The following is a 16,629-nucleotide window of genomic DNA, read 5'->3' as shown; positions in this document are numbered from 1 at the left end:
TTTCTGAGCAGCAACTGCTAATAGTGCCCGTAGGGTTTCACTCCTTGAAGTGGGTGCATAGACTTCGGAATAATGTAACCCCTTTCTTTGCGTAAAACCTCGAGCTACAAGCCTTGCTTTGTACTCTGGTTTCCCCATCGCTGTTGTCTTTATCCTATACACCCACCTACAACTTACTGCTTTGGTACCTTCTGGCAGTTTGGTGATGGAAAACACACCCAGTTCTTTCATAGAATTCAACTCCTTTTGCATGGCCTCACACCACCTACTGGCCTCCTCCTGGGGTAATTGCTCAACCTCCTCAAAACTCTCAGGTTCGCAATTTGCCAAACCAGCCCAAACACTAATAGCTTGGTACCTTTCAGGAGGTTTACCTTTGTTGGTACGCTTAGAACGCCTTAACAGTTCCTGCAATGTTCCTTCAGTTTCCCCCTCTGACCCAGAATCACTAGTCGTCACCTGTTTGTCACTAGTAGTTGTAGAACTTTCTGATTCTGACTTTACACGTCTCTCTTGCTGTACAGGTGAACTTTTAGAACTAGAAGATTCTGACTTTACAGACTTGGGTGAACTAGGCGATTTCTCACCCTTATCCTCAGACTCAAATTCCTCAGTCTGTTCTGGAACTAATACCTGCCCTGGGGCCTGAGTTTCATTGCTGTTCACCACATCAAATAGTATGTCAGGATTTCCATGAATTTTATTCCAACCATCCTGTTCACAAAATTCTGCACTTCTGCTGATTGTGATTTTCGTTTGATTGCCTTCTACATTCACAAATCTCCAACCTTTTGTGTTTGCTTGATAACCACAGAAAAACATTTCTTTAGACCTAGGATCGCCTTTCCTACGTTGTGCCCTAGGCACCAGCACATAAGCACGACATCCAAAAACTCTTAGATGATCAATTTTTGGTTTTTTCCCAAATAGCATGAAGTAAGGAGTGTTGCCTACTGTGCTATTGTACACTCTGTTAAAAGTATAATTCGCATACAGTGCAGCCTCAGCCCAAAAACGCTGTGGAAGTCCAGAATCAAACAGCAAAGCAGCAATGGCTTCCTGTAATGTTCGAAATTTTCTTTCAGCAACTGCATTCTCCTGTGGTGAATAGGGATTGGTAAGTCTATGAACTATACCTTTCCTTTTTAACCACGTCTCCAGCGTGTGGTTCACATATTCCCCACCACGATCTGATTGTATTTTACGTACCCTGGTGTCAAATTTACATTCGACTTCTTCAATCCAATCCATCAGGATGGAAGCTGCTTGTGATTTTTCTTTCAGAAAGAAAACCCAACTAGCCCTTGAAAAATCATCCACCAAAATTTGCATAAATCTCGCACCTCCAAGCGATTTGACTGGCATAGGGCCACACACGTCTGTGTGCACAAGTTCAAAGGGTTTCTTGCTTACTCTATCAGATCTAGGATAGTTACATGTCTTAACCTTAGCATGTTTACAAGCACAACAATCCAGAAAATTTGGACAGGGTTTAATGTTACACTCCTCAGCTAAATCTGGCATCTTGCTTACATACTTAAAGCATATATGAGCTAACCTTCTGTGTAGTAGATGTGCACAACCTGTATGAGGAGCCTTATTTACACACTTAGCTTGCGCTTCACCTGTTGAACATCTACCTGCTGCTAACTGCTCTTCATCCAAAACAAAAAGCCCATCCTCACAGGGAATTTTAACTAGCTCCTTCCCCTGTTTCGAAATGGTGCACACATCATTTTCAAACTCAACCTTAAAACCACTTTTTACCAGGCATGACACACTCAAAAGTCCATTCTTCATTCCTGGAAGAACAAAAACAGGAAGGTTAGTTTGCAAACAGTTAACATAAATTGTGCCTTTAAGGTTCATTTCTCGTTTACTATTGTCTGCTATAGTCACGGTTTTTGCAACTGGCAATGTCTTGCAGTTCATCAAGCGGCCACTAGATGTCGCTGGAACTAAACTGTGACTTGCTCCACTGTCAATTATCCACTTCAAGGTTTGTTGGCTCCTTTTAGGACTCTTTTGTGCTGCCATTGCAGATAGTCCCTTATCAGCACCTGCTCCCCCTCTGGATCGTTGATTCTTGTAATTCTCACGTCGTCTTCCCCTGTAGCTCCGGAAACTGGCCCTGGACTGTTGAAATTCCTGTTGCTTTTCTGGACACTTTGCTATCAAATGAAACCTGCTGCCACATCGAAAACATGACTTGCTGGCCATAGCAGACACTTGTGAGGCTTCCTTACAGCTCTGCCTGCTAGTTTCCCCACGCTGGGAATTATCTGAACATCCAACCCTTGGGGTATTTGAATTATCAATACGTTTTCGATGATGTTGATATTCTTGCTCACACAATCTACCAGTCACATAATTCATATTCAGCTGGTCCTCTGGCAAAACTTGTAAAGTTAGTACTAAGTTTTCAAACCCTGCATGCAGGCTGCTAAGCAGAGTATAAACTTTGATATTTTCAGGAAAATTCACACCTAGAGATGACAGTCGGTTGAAATACTCAGTCATCTGTGACGTGTGTTCAACCACACTATCCCCTGGCTTCAGTTTCAACTCATACAAAGCACGTATAATGTTCACCTTCTCTCCGGGCGTGGCTCTATGGTGAATTCGCCTAAGAGCTTCCCAAACTTCAAATGCAGACCTTAAATTTTCCACATGAGGTAATTGGGAATCGTCTATCGATACCATCAACATGCATCTAGCTTTAGTGTCCATTTTATCATGTTCCCTGTTCTGAGCATGTGCAGCAGCCTGTTGCTCTGCTGTGGCATCTGCTGCAACAGCCACAAACGGCTTTCGCCTCTGGACATAGTCAGCCCACACTTCTTTGGCTTCCAACCAGACTTGAGCCCTCTTAGACCACTGCACGTAATTAGCAGAGTTCAACTTTGTAAAGGGAACCTGGAAATTTTCCACTGCCATTCTTGGGGTCTGCTGCTACTCCCTCTGTGTGCCCTTTCTTCTTTTTCCCCTTGGGATTTGTTTTACTCACTTTTCAGACGCCTCCAGCCTCCTCTGAAGCCTTTAAGAGCTGGATTTACGACCAAGCCGGTCTTCTCTCATCCGAAAGCTGCTTTCACTTTCTCTGCACACAATACAGCTGTAGAAACGTAGAAGGATCCATAACCTAAGAGAGTTTGTGTACTGGTCCAGTAAACGCTTCCGCTGCGCCACCAGCAACAGCTCTCTTTGCAGAGTATTAATTAAGTCCAGTGCAGAGATTCTTGTTGCAGTACAAGCTTCAGAGTCTCAGCAGCAAAGAAATAACGACACAGGGAAGCCTGTCTTTCCAAAGACAGGTTTATTGCAGAAAGATAACAGAAATACCTCCGGAGCTTTCAGACATTTTTGCTTCACGCCCCACAGGCAGAGAAAACAAACACTCTTTATATACTGAGCAACTTAACAACTTAACGAGCTTGACTACTTAAAGTCACATGACATTGCTAACTTGCCAGCGTCTTAGGTTTCACACCCTAACAGCTTTTACAGTGGTACCTCTAGATACGAACGGGATCAATTCTGGAGCCCCGTTCGCATCTAGCAGCAAACATAACTAGCGATGGCACATCTGCGTGCGCACGCAGCGCTTTTCGCCGCTTCTGCGCATACGCGTGACGTCATTTTGAGGGTCTGCGCACGTGCAAGTGGCGAAACCCGGAAGTAACGGAGCGCAACTCGAACGCGATCAACCCAAAGCACATTCAACCCGAGGTATGACTGTATTCATTTGATTGAGCCCATCTCAAATGTTTGCAGTGGATAACGAAAACAAACTAGTTGAAACAAAATACACTAAACCTTATTAATTGTGTACGGTACACCTTACCATTCACACCAGTCATCAAAATCTAGTTGAAGATGACACGTCTTGAAGAAGATGCTTGCCGTCAGACTTTATGAAGCCTCCTAGATGTAATATTCTGCAATTAAAGAGGCATTATCAAGAACGCCTCTCCACACCGACCTTCTCATCCCTAACTTGGCACATAGCTTGGCACATATAAGATAGAGAACTCTTCTCCTGTCTTAGGAATGGCAACAAATGTTGAGTCCAAGCTATATAAACAAGCACACAGAAAAACAACAGGGAACAAGAATAATACAGTGGTACCTCGGGTTAAGAACTTAATTCGTTCTGGAGGTCTGTTCTTAACCTGAAACTGTTCTTAACCTGAGACACCACTTTAGCTAATGGGGCCTCCTGCTGCCGCCACTGCATGATTTCTGTTCTCATCCTGAGGCAAAGTTCTTAACCGAGTCTGTAATCTGAAGCGTATGTAACCTGAAGCGTATGTAACCCGAGGTACCACTGTAGATACCATAGGGATGTACTCCCAATGACATATCTAACATCTGGAGTAAGGCCATGGCGATCGGAACTTCCTGTTGTTGTTTAAGCACTATAAAGGTCACTTCCCTGTAGAGAGCTTTACAGTGGTCTAGCTTTGAGTTTACAAACCTCCCTCTCTTTCTTTTTTCTTTTCCTTCTCCTCCTGCGATGAGGTTACATTTTAATATTTTAATGTTCCATTATTTTAATGTTGTATTTTATTTTTGTTTTTAAGTTGTAATCATTCATCTTGTTTTTATTATTGCTTGTAAGCCGCTCTGAGCCCGGCCTTGGCTGGGGAGGGCGGGATATAAATAAAAAATTATTATTATTATTACTATTATTATTATAAAGACATGAATGGTGGCTGCTATGTACCAGGGTGGATTTTATTTAAATCAAATTGATTTAAATCACTAGTCAGTAAGACTTATTATTATTATTATTATTATTATTATTATTTACAGAAAGACTCATTCTTGCTGGTATAATCGTAATATTTACAACCAGATGAAGGTTTCATCTTTGGAATAATAAATTTTCAGAGTAGTTTTCACAGTTCTATCAAAAATTACTCATTTGGTTATACTATTAGAAATGCATAGACAGATAATTATGAAATTATTGTGAGGTTTAATAAGTTAACTGTTTATATTTGGACACCTTTTCTGCTGTACTTTATCAGAAGGAGAAAAATAATCATTTCCTTGATAACAATTTAAACAATTTATTTAACTAAAACAATAACATTATAGCATATGTATCCATGTTTGTTAACTGATGTGGTTAAACAATTCTTTTTTTTAAAAAAAACAACAGACTGAGTTTTAGCACACATGAAAAACTTAAAACAAATCCTTATTTCCTGATGAATAGCCTTTGGACTATAATGTAACTTAAATAGAAAGCTATCTTTAGAAAGATTTTTCTTCCAAAAGCCTTTTATTTTAAAAATCCAATTTAAATAAAATAATCTGGTTTTTTTTATCATTGATTTTTATCCACCCTGGTTGGTCAACAGGATTTTGAAATACCCTCCTCCCCCCCCTGTGCAAATCTGGATCCATACATATATGCATAATGCTGTTTTCTAAAATATTGCTGCTGTCTCCAAGAGATTCATAATGTATTTCTCTAGACCTGAGTTTGTAAATAAATAGCAAAGCCACAATAGGTTTTCCAATTTTCAAAAAATATATTGTAGGGCTGGGAAAAAATGCAGAAAAAAGTGATCAAAAGGGTGAGGCACCTTCATTCACGATATTTCAAGTGTGGCGATGATACTATATTGTTCAGGGTGGTAAACAAAACAAGGTATTAAAAGGAGCTCCGAAACGACCTCTCCAAACTGGCTGAACTGGCATTAAAATAGTAAGTGCAGTTCAACACAAGCACATGGGGACAAAACAACAACCCCAACTTCACATATACATTAATGGAGTCTGAACTGGTAACGACTGGGCTGTGGTGGGCCCCTGTGTGAAAATGGCAACTCTGCGTGTGGCAGCTGTGGAAAAAAATGAATTCTGTGTGGGAAAAGAAGAAAAAGGCCCAATAATAATAAAAGTACTAATATCATCATCCCATTATAGAAACCAAATCCATGTGTTGTTTTGGTCACCCCATTTCAAAAAGGATATGGAAAAGGTGGGAGAAAGGGTAACTAAAATTATCCTTATGAGGAAATTTGGGGATAATTAGCTGGGGAAAATGGTGACAGGGTAGAGGTGTATAAAATGTTGTGTGTCTTGGAGAAAGCATGTGGAGAGGTTTTTCTCCCAGTCATAAAATACTAGAGCTTGGGGGTTGTCCACTGAAATTGGTTAGCAGTAAAGTCAAGGCGGGACGTGGGTGGCGCTGTGGGTTAAACCACAGAGCCTAGGACTTGTCGATCAGAAGGTCGGCGGTTCGAATCCCCGCAACGGGGTGAGCTCCCATTGCTCGGTCCTTGCTCCTGCCAACCTAGCAGTTGGAAAGCACGTCAAAGTGCAAGTAGATAAATAGGTATCATTCCAGAGGGAAGCTAAACAGTGTTTCCGTGCGCTGCTCTGGTTCTCCAGAAGCGGCTTATTCATGTTGGCCACATGACCCGGAAGCTGTACGCTGGCTCCCTCGGCCAATAAAGCGAGATGAGCGCCACAACCCCAGAGTCGGTCACGACTGGACCTAATGGTCAGGGGTCCCTTTGCCTTTACTTTAAAGTCAAGGCACAACAATGGTCACCAAAGGGGGACTAGACAAAAATCATGGAAGGTTTGTATGTTGGGGCTATACAACCACGAGGGTTACGTGGAAGCTTCAAGTTTGGAAACAGAACATCACTGAATCCCAGTTGTTGGGAGAGAAACATTGAGAGCCAGTGTGTTGTAGTGGTTAAGAGCGGTAGATTTGTAATCTGGGGGACCGGGTTCGAGTCTCCGCTCCTCCACATGCAGCTGCTGGGTGACCTTGGGCCAGTCACACTTCTTTGAAGTCTCTCAGCCCCACTCACCTCACAGAGTGTTTATTGTGGGGGAGGAAGGGAAAGGAGAATGTTAGCCGCTTTGAGACTCCTTCGGGTAGTGATAAAGCGGGATATGAAATCCAAACTCTTCTTCTTCTTCTTCAGCCTTCATTTCTTCCTTGTGCGATTCCCAGAGGCAGCTATGGGAAGCCGGATGTGGAACCTTTGGTGTAAGCTAGTCAAGATTTCATGTTCTTATTTAATCACCATTAGGGAGAAGATCCAAAACCTTCCAGCAAGATAAGTCACATCCTTCAGGGATTTTTTTCCTTTAATGCACAATAATTCAAGAGTTATCTTCCAGTGCTGTCTGGGTGATATTTAGTCAACATTCAGCTATGCTGTTGCCTGACTACAAGCCACAAATCTTCCTACAGTACAGCCCATCCCTTGATCAAAATAATAGAACTCATTCACACCTTTTTGTTTTCTAGAACAGAGCCTTTCCATATCTACCGCTATAGTACAGGGACAGGCTGCATTGGAACTTCAGAGATAAGACTTCTAGGGAATTTTTGTTGGTTTTTGTTGGTCAGCTTAGTAGCTTTGTTTAGATTTGTTGACATCCAAATCCAGTAAACCAACTGGGCCTATTCCATTCTTATCAGTAAAAAGGCTTTGGGGATTTATTGAAGCTCCACTTCTCTTAAAGGACCAAGAATCTGGATTTCCTCAATGAGCTAATAAAATTGACTTGAAATGTGTAGGATAACAATAATGTTTTGTGCATAGCATCCGAACTGTCAGTGATGCAAATATAGCATTACGAAGGAGCCAGTTAAAAACTGCTATTTCCTGCCTCTCTTGTCTCAGGGAGGCCTAGTGGAATGAGTAACATTAGCTGCATGTTGTAAGAAGATTGCTCTTTTTTATAACAAAAAAAAGGAAGACTTAGAAGGAGCTTGGAAGGAAAAACCACTTGTATTCTGGAGCTGGGAATTAAATTATGCTTAAGTGTGGTGGGACAAAAACTGGACGTACTACTTTTCTGTTGGTGTCTGGAACACCTTCACAAATCATTAACTCGCTCAAATGAGGTAACATTTGCATAAGTTGTGTATAATTAAAGCTTTGGGGGAAAAGCTCTGACAACACAAATATCGAGTGTGAGTGCATCAAAGCTACTACACAGACAACACCAGAATTGTTGGGATTGGATCAAACAACTTTCTAGGTCAGTGTTGCAACACTTCTTTAAAAGCTGCTTTCTGACAAACTGTTGGAAGAGTATGGCCAACCAACAGTGTCCCCAGTCACAACCTGACTGTGCCAGCAGAATAACATCAGAATGATATCCTGACACCAGAACCACAGAGCCTAGGACTTGCTGATCAGAAGGTCGACGGTTCAAATCCCCGCAACGGGGTGAGCTCCCGTTGCTCGGTCCCTGCTCCTGCCAACCTAACAGTTCGAAAGCATGTCAAAAGTGCAAGTAGATAAATAGGTACCGCTCCGGCGGGAAGGTAAACGGCGTTTCCATGCGCTGCTCTGGTTCACCAGAAGCGGCTTAGTCATGCTGGCCACATGACCCAGAAGCTGTACGCTGGCTCCCTCGGCCAATAAAGAGATGAGCGCTGCAACCCCAGAGTCGGCCACGACTGGACCTAATGGTCAGGGGTCCCTTTACCTTTAACCATCATGCAGATACATCGAAGCATGGAGTCACTCCACACAAACTAAGAAGGACTCTATGCTTCACCCTCTCATAAAAGGGATTACTCTCCTTAAACTAAGTCAAGTTGCCATTTTGGGGTAAGGACCCCTGGCAGTTAAGTCCAGTCACGAACAACTCTGGGGTTGCAGCACTCATCTCGCTTTACTGGCCAAGGGAGCCGACGTTTGTCCACAGACAATTTTTCCAGGTCATGTAGCCAGCATGACTAAGCCGCTTCTGGCGAAACCAGAGCAGCACACGAAAGCGCCGTTTACCTTCCTGCCGGAGCAGTACCTATTTATCTACGTGTACTTTTTGGTGTGCTTTTGAACTGCTAGGTTGGCAGGAGCTGGGACTGAGCAACGGGAGCTCACCCTGTCGCCGGGAATTCGAACTGCTGACCTTCCGATCGGCAAGCCCAAGGGGCTCAGTGGTTTGGACCACAGCGCCAACCGCGCAAGACAGCTCAAAAGCCTTATTTTTCAAATGATGGACTGACTGTGATTATCACTTGAACATCTGGCTAGTTCCGATGACAACCTTGAGCTACATTAAGAGCTTTGAGAACATAAAGAAGTCACTTGATCCAGGGACAGCCCACATATATATTGGCCTATTCCGACCTCTTTTTCTGCACATAAAAAAGCATTTTGGTTCCTGAAATTCATTCCAATTGTGCAGATAAAATATAACTGATAGAATTCTACAAGATGCGGTATTAGTGTGTGAAGGCAGTAATAATCCCCAGTCATGCACCTCCAGATAATGGCACTGTCTGGCACCTTAAACCTAAGTTATGGGTGCAACAATGTCTAGGTGCACTTTTTTTGTAACAAGAATACAAAGCTGAAAATGAATGAACTGCAGCTAAAATTCATTTTTCACATGGTCCAGTCCTTCCCCTGCCCACCCCCCTATTATTCTTAAGAGGGTCTCTTCTTCCAGTCCTGGAAGTGGGGAGGCAGAAATAAGTCCTCCTTTCCTTTCATTCTGCAGTTTTAATCCAAAATCTTGGGCACCCAGAGCTCAGAAACTGCTTGCGCTAATGAAATTCCCTGTCGCAAAATGCGCCTAGAACAATGGAAGTTTCAAACACTGCATTGGAGAGTTACGGCGCCTGCGGTGATACAGCGACTGGTATGGGAGAGACATGTTTCGCTGCAGGCGGGGCAGATAAAGGCGTCCAGTTTTGCTGCTACATGCAGGGATAGTACTGGAAGTATATACATAGAATCATAGAATTGTAGAGTTGGAAGAGATCCTGAGGATCATCTAGTCCAACCCACCGCAATACAGAAACAGGCAGCTGTCCCGTAGGGGGATCAAACCTTGGCATTGTCTACCCAATTGAGCCATGAACTGTGGTATAATCACATCTGCAGCACTAATAAGTCGGCCCAAAGCAGCACAGATATACCAAAAGCAACGACAGTGGAAGTGAAAAATATTGTAGTGTTTCATTAAAACAAGCAAACAAACGCACTAGCAGCCACCAATCACTTCAGCTTCAGGATACGCAGTTTAAGAACAGCCCTGCAGGATCAGGCCAAGGGCCAATCTAGTCCTGCATCCTGTACTCACCGTGACCAACCAGTCCAACAGTGACCAACCAGCCTATTTGGGAAACTGGCAAGCAGGCACCAGAGCATTCTCCTCTGCAACTGGTATTCAGAAGCATACTGTCTCCTACCATGGAGGCAAAAGCACAGTCATCAAGACTAACAGCCACTTATGCAGCCTGTCCTCCATGGATCTGCCTTTTCCTCTTTTAAAACCACCCAAGCTGGTGGCAGCGAGTTCCGCAGTTCCACTGCGCCAACTACCAAAAGGAGACATGAAAGTTTTCCTTGGCAGAGCGAATAAGTAGAGGTGCCCGTTCACTTCCTCCGCACCCCTTTCAAGTTTCAATACCATCTCCAGACCAGCCCGATTCCCTTTCCTCAGACGGAAAGAAAGAAAACTCCGAAACGAAAGAACTCCCCACCAACTCGCTTTCAAACTTTCCAGGGTCCCGCGCTCACGGGTGGCGAAGGCCAGGAAGTTGCCAAGGCGCGCAGGCTGGCGCGACGTCGATTCTTCGTGGAATCGGAGACTCGCAGAGTTGGAAGGGACCCCGATGGGCATCTAGCCCAACCCCGCGCGACGCAGGACTCTTTCACCCAACGCGGGGTTCGAACCCACGACCCCGAGTCCCACGCGCTACCCACGGGACTCTCCGGTTACCTCTCCAACCCGCCCTCCGCGATTCGGATAAGCCTTAACACTCGGGGGGAGGAACTCCCCGCTTCCGATCCGCCGGGCGCACCTTACGCGGACCCCACCCAAAACACGCGTGGGGCGCAGGCGCCCGATCGCCGCTTACCTGCGCGCTGCAGGGTCACGGCCGCCAGCAGCAGGAGTTGGGCCAGAGGCAGGAAAGCGATCCAGAGACCCGCAGCCATCTCCGCGCATCTGCGCCCCCTGCGATCCTGCAAGGAGCGGGGGGGTAGTTTCTCTCCTCCCTGGTCGCCGGACCGTGGAGGAGACTCCTCCGGGGTGGCTGATCTGGTGGCGACGCCCTCCTCTTCCTGCTCTGCCTCGGGTCAGGAGGAGGGAGGCGACGGCTCCTCCCTTTCCCTGCCGCCCATCCCCAGGTGCAAAAAGGGACTCCTCCTCTTCCCCGGTGCGCGCGCTTGTGGGAATAGGTCTGGGCTGCCCCGGGGAGGAAGTCGAAGGTCCCGATTCAACGGCGTCTCCCATCCACGAGCTGCCGCGTCGGATGCCCCTCGGGTGTGTCCACTTTGCGCTCCCTAGTCGGAGAGGATCCGTGGGATTTTCAGCCCATGCGCCTACTCTTGCTGATGTGCCTGGGCGCGCCCTGTCTGGGGAAGACAAGAGATCTTCTAACTAACTGCCCATAATCCTACAAATTGTAATGGAGGGATCAGGGAATGGTCGATTTGGAAGGGGAATCCCGAGGGTCCTCGCGTTCCAACCCCCTGCAAGGCAGAAATCTTTTGACTCGAACTCGGGACCCTGAGATTAACAGACTCCCGCCGTACCTGCTGAGCTAATCTCAGGCTCTTCTTAAAGGGACCCCTGACCATTAGGTCCAGTCGTGGCCGACTCTGGGGTTGCGGCGCTCATCTCGCTTTATTGGCCAAGGGAGCCGGCGTACAGCTTCCGGGTCATGTGGCCAGCATGACTAAGCCGCTTCTGGCAAACCAGAGCAGCGCACGGAAACGCCGTTTACCTTCCCGCTGAAGCGGTACCTATTTATCTACTTGCACTTTGACGTGCTTTTGAACTGCCAGGGACCGAGCAACGGGAGCTCACCCCATCGTGGGGATTCGAACTGCCAACCTTCTGATTGGCAAGTTAAACCACAGAGCCACCCGCATCCCCAGGCTCTTCTTAGCTCTTAACAAATTCCCTGCTTTTGTATCAATGGGGGGGGGCGTGAAGATGGGGGCTGCTGGTGAGCTTTCCATGAGTAAATCTGGGTGTTAAAGGTCCAGCCCTCCAAATATTTGCTTCATAACTAGGAGTGGGCTCAACTGGCCAGAGAAAAGTGTGGGGCGATTGATGGCTGCGCTGATATTTGTAGAATGCGGTTGGTTTGTGTAGAAATTGCTACCCAATTATTGAAATTACGCCACCATGAAGAAAGTGGGACTCACTTCCCAATAAAAGCAGTAGTATGGGGTGGTGCTGTGGGTTAAACCACAGAGCCTAGGACTTGCCGATCAGAAGGTCGGCGGTTCGAATCCCTGAGACGGAGTGAGCTCCCGTTGCTCGGTCCCTGCTCCTGCCCATCTAGCAGTTCGAAAGCACGTCAAAGTGCAAGTAGATAAATAGGTACCGCTTCAGCGGGAAGGTAAACGGCGTTTCCGTGCGCTGCTCTGGTTCGCCAGAAGCGGCTTAGTCATGCTGGCCACATGACCCGGAAGCTGTACGCCGGCTCCCTCGGCCAATAAAGAGATGAGCGCTGCAACCCCAGAGTCAGTCATGACTGGACCTAATGGTCAGGGGTCCCTTTACCTTTTTATGGGGTGTGTGAAAAAGCCAAGAGGATCTCAGAAGTGTGGCGTCCATCTGCGCATGCCTGGTGAACTATAGTTTCCAAGTTCTTACTCCCCCTGCCCCGTATCCCTGTGGCTTGAGGGATTTGAGTATCTGATGGCATCAACTTCCCATTAATTCATATAGATCACAATGCAACAGGAAGCCCGTTCAATTCAATGGGATTGTGCAAGTGGAAGTGCCATGTGGGTCAGGCCTATTCTCTTCTCTGCTATCATCACTGGTGCCCCAAATTCGTTGCCCGTTGTGTATGTGTATGTGTGGTTGTTTGTGTATGTGCTAGGGAGATAGGATTGTCCAGATCTCCCCACTGGATGTAGGGGAGAGAGGGGCAAAGGTGTGGTTCTGCTGTGTAATATGCAAAGCTGTCCTCAGAAGTGAGAAGACACTCTGTGTGTGCTCAGAGGCATTCTTTTTTACATCCTTGCTTCCAGGCTCTCACCTTGGAAAATAAGCTTTCAGGGCGGAGTCCCTGTGAATCCTGGTTCCACTTGCACTTTAACTGCAACCCACTATCCCACAAATGTGTAAGAAAAGTTCTGGGCTAATTTCTTCCAATCATGGCCTTAGGATCAAGGTGTGCATCTTAAACTGAAATAATTTTCAGATCAATTGACTTTAAGCAGAAGTTTATCTGTCTTAGAGGGTTGGGGATTCACACCTTTACACTCCAACCTGTACAAATTAATAGGACTACACCAGAAGCATTGTTGTTTGGGCTAAAGTGGTAGAGAATCTTTCCCAGAGATCAGTGGTGAGGAAGATGCCCTGTAGGTTTGCCAGGTTTTTAATGTTTGCCAGCTTTCTAAAACTGCCTTTGTGCTTGTGCCTTTAACAATACTCAGGTTAAGCTGCCACGCCATGAAAAAAATCATCGCCGTTACTATTAAAGTCAACCCACTTTGTTGCACTGTGCATTCTGAGCCTCTTGGGCTTGTCGATCAGAAGGTTGCCGGTTCGAATCCCCGCGACGGAGTGAGCTCTCGTTGCTTTGACCTGGCTCCTGCCAACCTAGCAGTTTCAAAAGCATGCAAGTGGGAGTAGATAAATAGATACCGCTGCGGCGGGAAGGTAAACAGTGTTTCCGTGCGCTCTGGTTTCCGTCCTGGTGTTCTGTTGCGCCAGAAGTAGTTTAGTCATGCTGGCCACGTGACCCAGAAAGCTGTCTGTGGACAAACGCCGGTTCCCTTTGCCTGAAAGTGAGATGAGCGCCGCAACCCCATAACCGCCTTTGACTAGACTTAATCCAGGGGTCCTTTACCTTTTTTTATTATTATTCCCTACTCCCTTTCCAAGCCCCTGGATACTGTGTGAAAGTATAGTTGCTCGGTTTTCACTTGCCCCCTCTTCCTCCTTTCCTTGCCCTCTCCTTCTTGCTCCTCTCTCTCTCTCTCTCTCTCTCTCTCTCTCATTTCTCACTCTTTTCTCTTTCTCTCTCTGTCGCTCCTGCATTTTCCTAGCTGTTTTTAGCTCTCCCTTCACCCCTTCCGCTTGCCACAAAAAAAAAAGTCATGAGGCAATTTTGACCTAACGAAAAAACATGCACAGTCATCATCAGTAACCGACTGGGTGACGGAGTGCATGATTAATGGAAGTGTTGTAAGGGGGATTTTGGAGGTATGGAAGAGACATCAGCGGTCAACTAGTTCAAAAGCCCTTCTTGGTGGCAGTATCTGTCATGTCCAGAGCCTTTCCTATCCTGGAAGAATATGGTCCGCTGTGATGGCAGCAAAGAATGCTCATTTATCAGGCAGAGAGTCCAAAGTTCTCTCACTGCCTATAAGCTTCTAAAATAAGGGGCGTGTTGTTTACATTATGATAAACACAAACTGCCAAATTAAATGGAATGTACAGTGGTACCTCGGGTTAAGTACTTAATTTGTTCCAGAGATCTGTTCTTAACCTGAAACTGTTCTTAACCTGAAGCACCACTTTAGCTAATGGGGCCTCCTGCTGCTGCCGTGCCGCTGGAGCACAATTTCTGTTCTCACCCTGAAGCAAAGTTCTTAACCTGAGGTAATATTTCTGGGTTAGCAGAGTCTGTAACCTGAAGCGTATGTAACCTGAAGCGTATGTAACCCAAGGTACCACTGTACCATGATTTACAGTAGGAACGGGGGGAGGGGTGTGGAATATCATGTGAGTCATTATCCAACCTGACCTGATGTACTAGCCAATAGTATGTGGTTTTGTTGAGTTTTGACTGAGCAATATCGTGAGAAAGATGTGACGGGGATGCCAGAAGGCAGAAAATGCAAGTTCCTTATGCTGCCCTGCCTCCTCTGTGCTTCTCTGACAGGCCTAAAACAGAAATTTGCCATCTCTTCCTACCACTCTTGACCCCAAGTAAAGGTAAAGGGACCCCTGACCATTAGGTCCAGTCGTGACCAACTCGGGTTGCGGCGCTCATCTTGCTTTATTGGCCGAGGGAGCCGGCGTACAGCTTCCGGGTCATGTGGCCAGCATGACTAAGCCGCTTCTGGCGAACCAGAGCAGCGCACGGAAACACCATTTACCTTCCCGCCGGAGCGGTACCTATTTATCTACTTGCACTTTGACGTGCTTTCGAACTGCTAGGTTGGCAGGAGCAGGGACCGAGCAACGGGAGCTCACTCCGTCGCAGGGATTCGAACTGCCGACCTTCTGATCGGCAAGTCCTAGGCTCTGTGGTTTATCCCACAGCGCCACCCGCGTGCCCCCAAGTAGACATGTGCAAATTGGCATGTTCTATTTCTAGAAGTTCTGCTTCTGTTGCGACCTTAGGGGAAAGTGTAACTCACTGCCACAGAGCATCTGTTTTGCATGAGGAAGGTCTTGGGTTCGTTCCCTGGCATTTCCTGGTTGGATAGAAAATGTCCCCAACCTTGATGAAGAAGCTAAAGCAGTTATGATACATTGGGCTAGGGATTTTGGGTACAATATTCAACTTTCATCTTGGGAAAAGTTACGGAAAGGGGAAATAAAATTTAGTGCATGCTGCTCGTTGAAAGAAAACTATATGAAAATGATGTGTTGTTGGTACTTAACACCGAGTGAAATTGCAAAAATGTACAAAATGAGCTCAAATTTATGTTGGAAGCAAGGTGGACATGTACACTGGTACAGTGGTACCTCGGGTTAAGTACTTAATTCGTTCCGGAGGTCCGTTCTTAACCTGAAACTGTTCTTAACCTGAAGCACCACTTTAGTTAATGGGGCCTCCTGCTGCTGCTACGCCGTCAGAGCACGATTCCTGTTCTCATCCTGAAGCAAAGTTCTTAACCTGAGGTAATATTTCTGGGTTAGCGGAGTCTGCAACCTGAAGTGTATGTAACCTGAAGCGTATGTAACCTGAGGTACCACTGTAAAGGCTTTCTGGGAGATGATATATAATGAATTAAAGAAAATGGTTAAAAACACATTTGTTAAAAAAACCAGAAGCCTTTTCGTTAGGTATAATAGGTGAAGAGGTATCAAGAGAAGATAAAGACTTCTTATATATGCAACAATGGCAGCGAGAATGCTCCTAGCCCAGAGATGGAAGGAAGGAAGAAGTACCACTAAAAGAAGAATGGCAGACGAAACTGATGGAGTATGCAGAGATGGCGAAACTGATGGGGAGGATCCAAAACCAGGAAGATCAAGTATTTTAAAAAGACTGGAGTAAATTCTTAATTTGTTTAAAAGACCACTGTAAACAGTTAAAATCATTGGCAGGGGTGTAATGACACTTGTAATGTGGAATTGATTATGATAATTATGGATATATAACAGATGGACAATGTTAAAAAATGCAGTAAATTTAATCTTACAATATGGAACCTGTGGAGGGAGGGAAGGAGGTCCGAAGGTTCAAAAGAACCTTTTAATGTTTGAAATGGTGAAGTTAAAATGTATAAAATTGTGAAAAACCAATAAAAATATTTAGAAAAAAAGAAAAAAGAACTGTCCCCAACCTTGAACTTTGGAGAGCTATTGCCAGTCAGAATCATCAATACTGAGCTAGGTGAACTAATGTCTAAGGAACTAATGTCTTAGACCCTGTCTAAGGCATCTCCCTAAGTGAGAAATGGAAGTCAAAAA

The 16,629-nt window shown here is 45.5% G+C and overlaps 1 protein-coding gene across 1 annotated transcript in view; it reads right to left on the bottom strand.

The window, feature by feature from the left end:
• Window positions 1-11,085, bottom strand: part of CDCP1 (CUB domain containing protein 1) — a 51,798-nt gene extending 40,713 nt beyond the window's left edge. Inside the window, exon 1 of the mRNA XM_080975820.1 lies at window positions 10,868-11,085. Coding sequence (XP_080831946.1) covers window positions 10,868-10,946 — 79 coding nt within the window. The 5' untranslated portion in view covers window positions 10,947-11,085. The remainder of the gene's footprint in view (window positions 1-10,867) is intronic.
• Window positions 11,086-16,629: the final 5,544 nt, after the last annotated feature.

This window comes from Podarcis pityusensis, assembly GCF_964106645.2.
Source record: "Podarcis pityusensis genome assembly, chromosome: 12".
Classification (NCBI taxonomy): domain Eukaryota; kingdom Metazoa; phylum Chordata; class Lepidosauria; order Squamata; family Lacertidae; genus Podarcis; species Podarcis pityusensis.
This window is presented reverse-complemented; position numbering and strand designations above follow the sequence as displayed.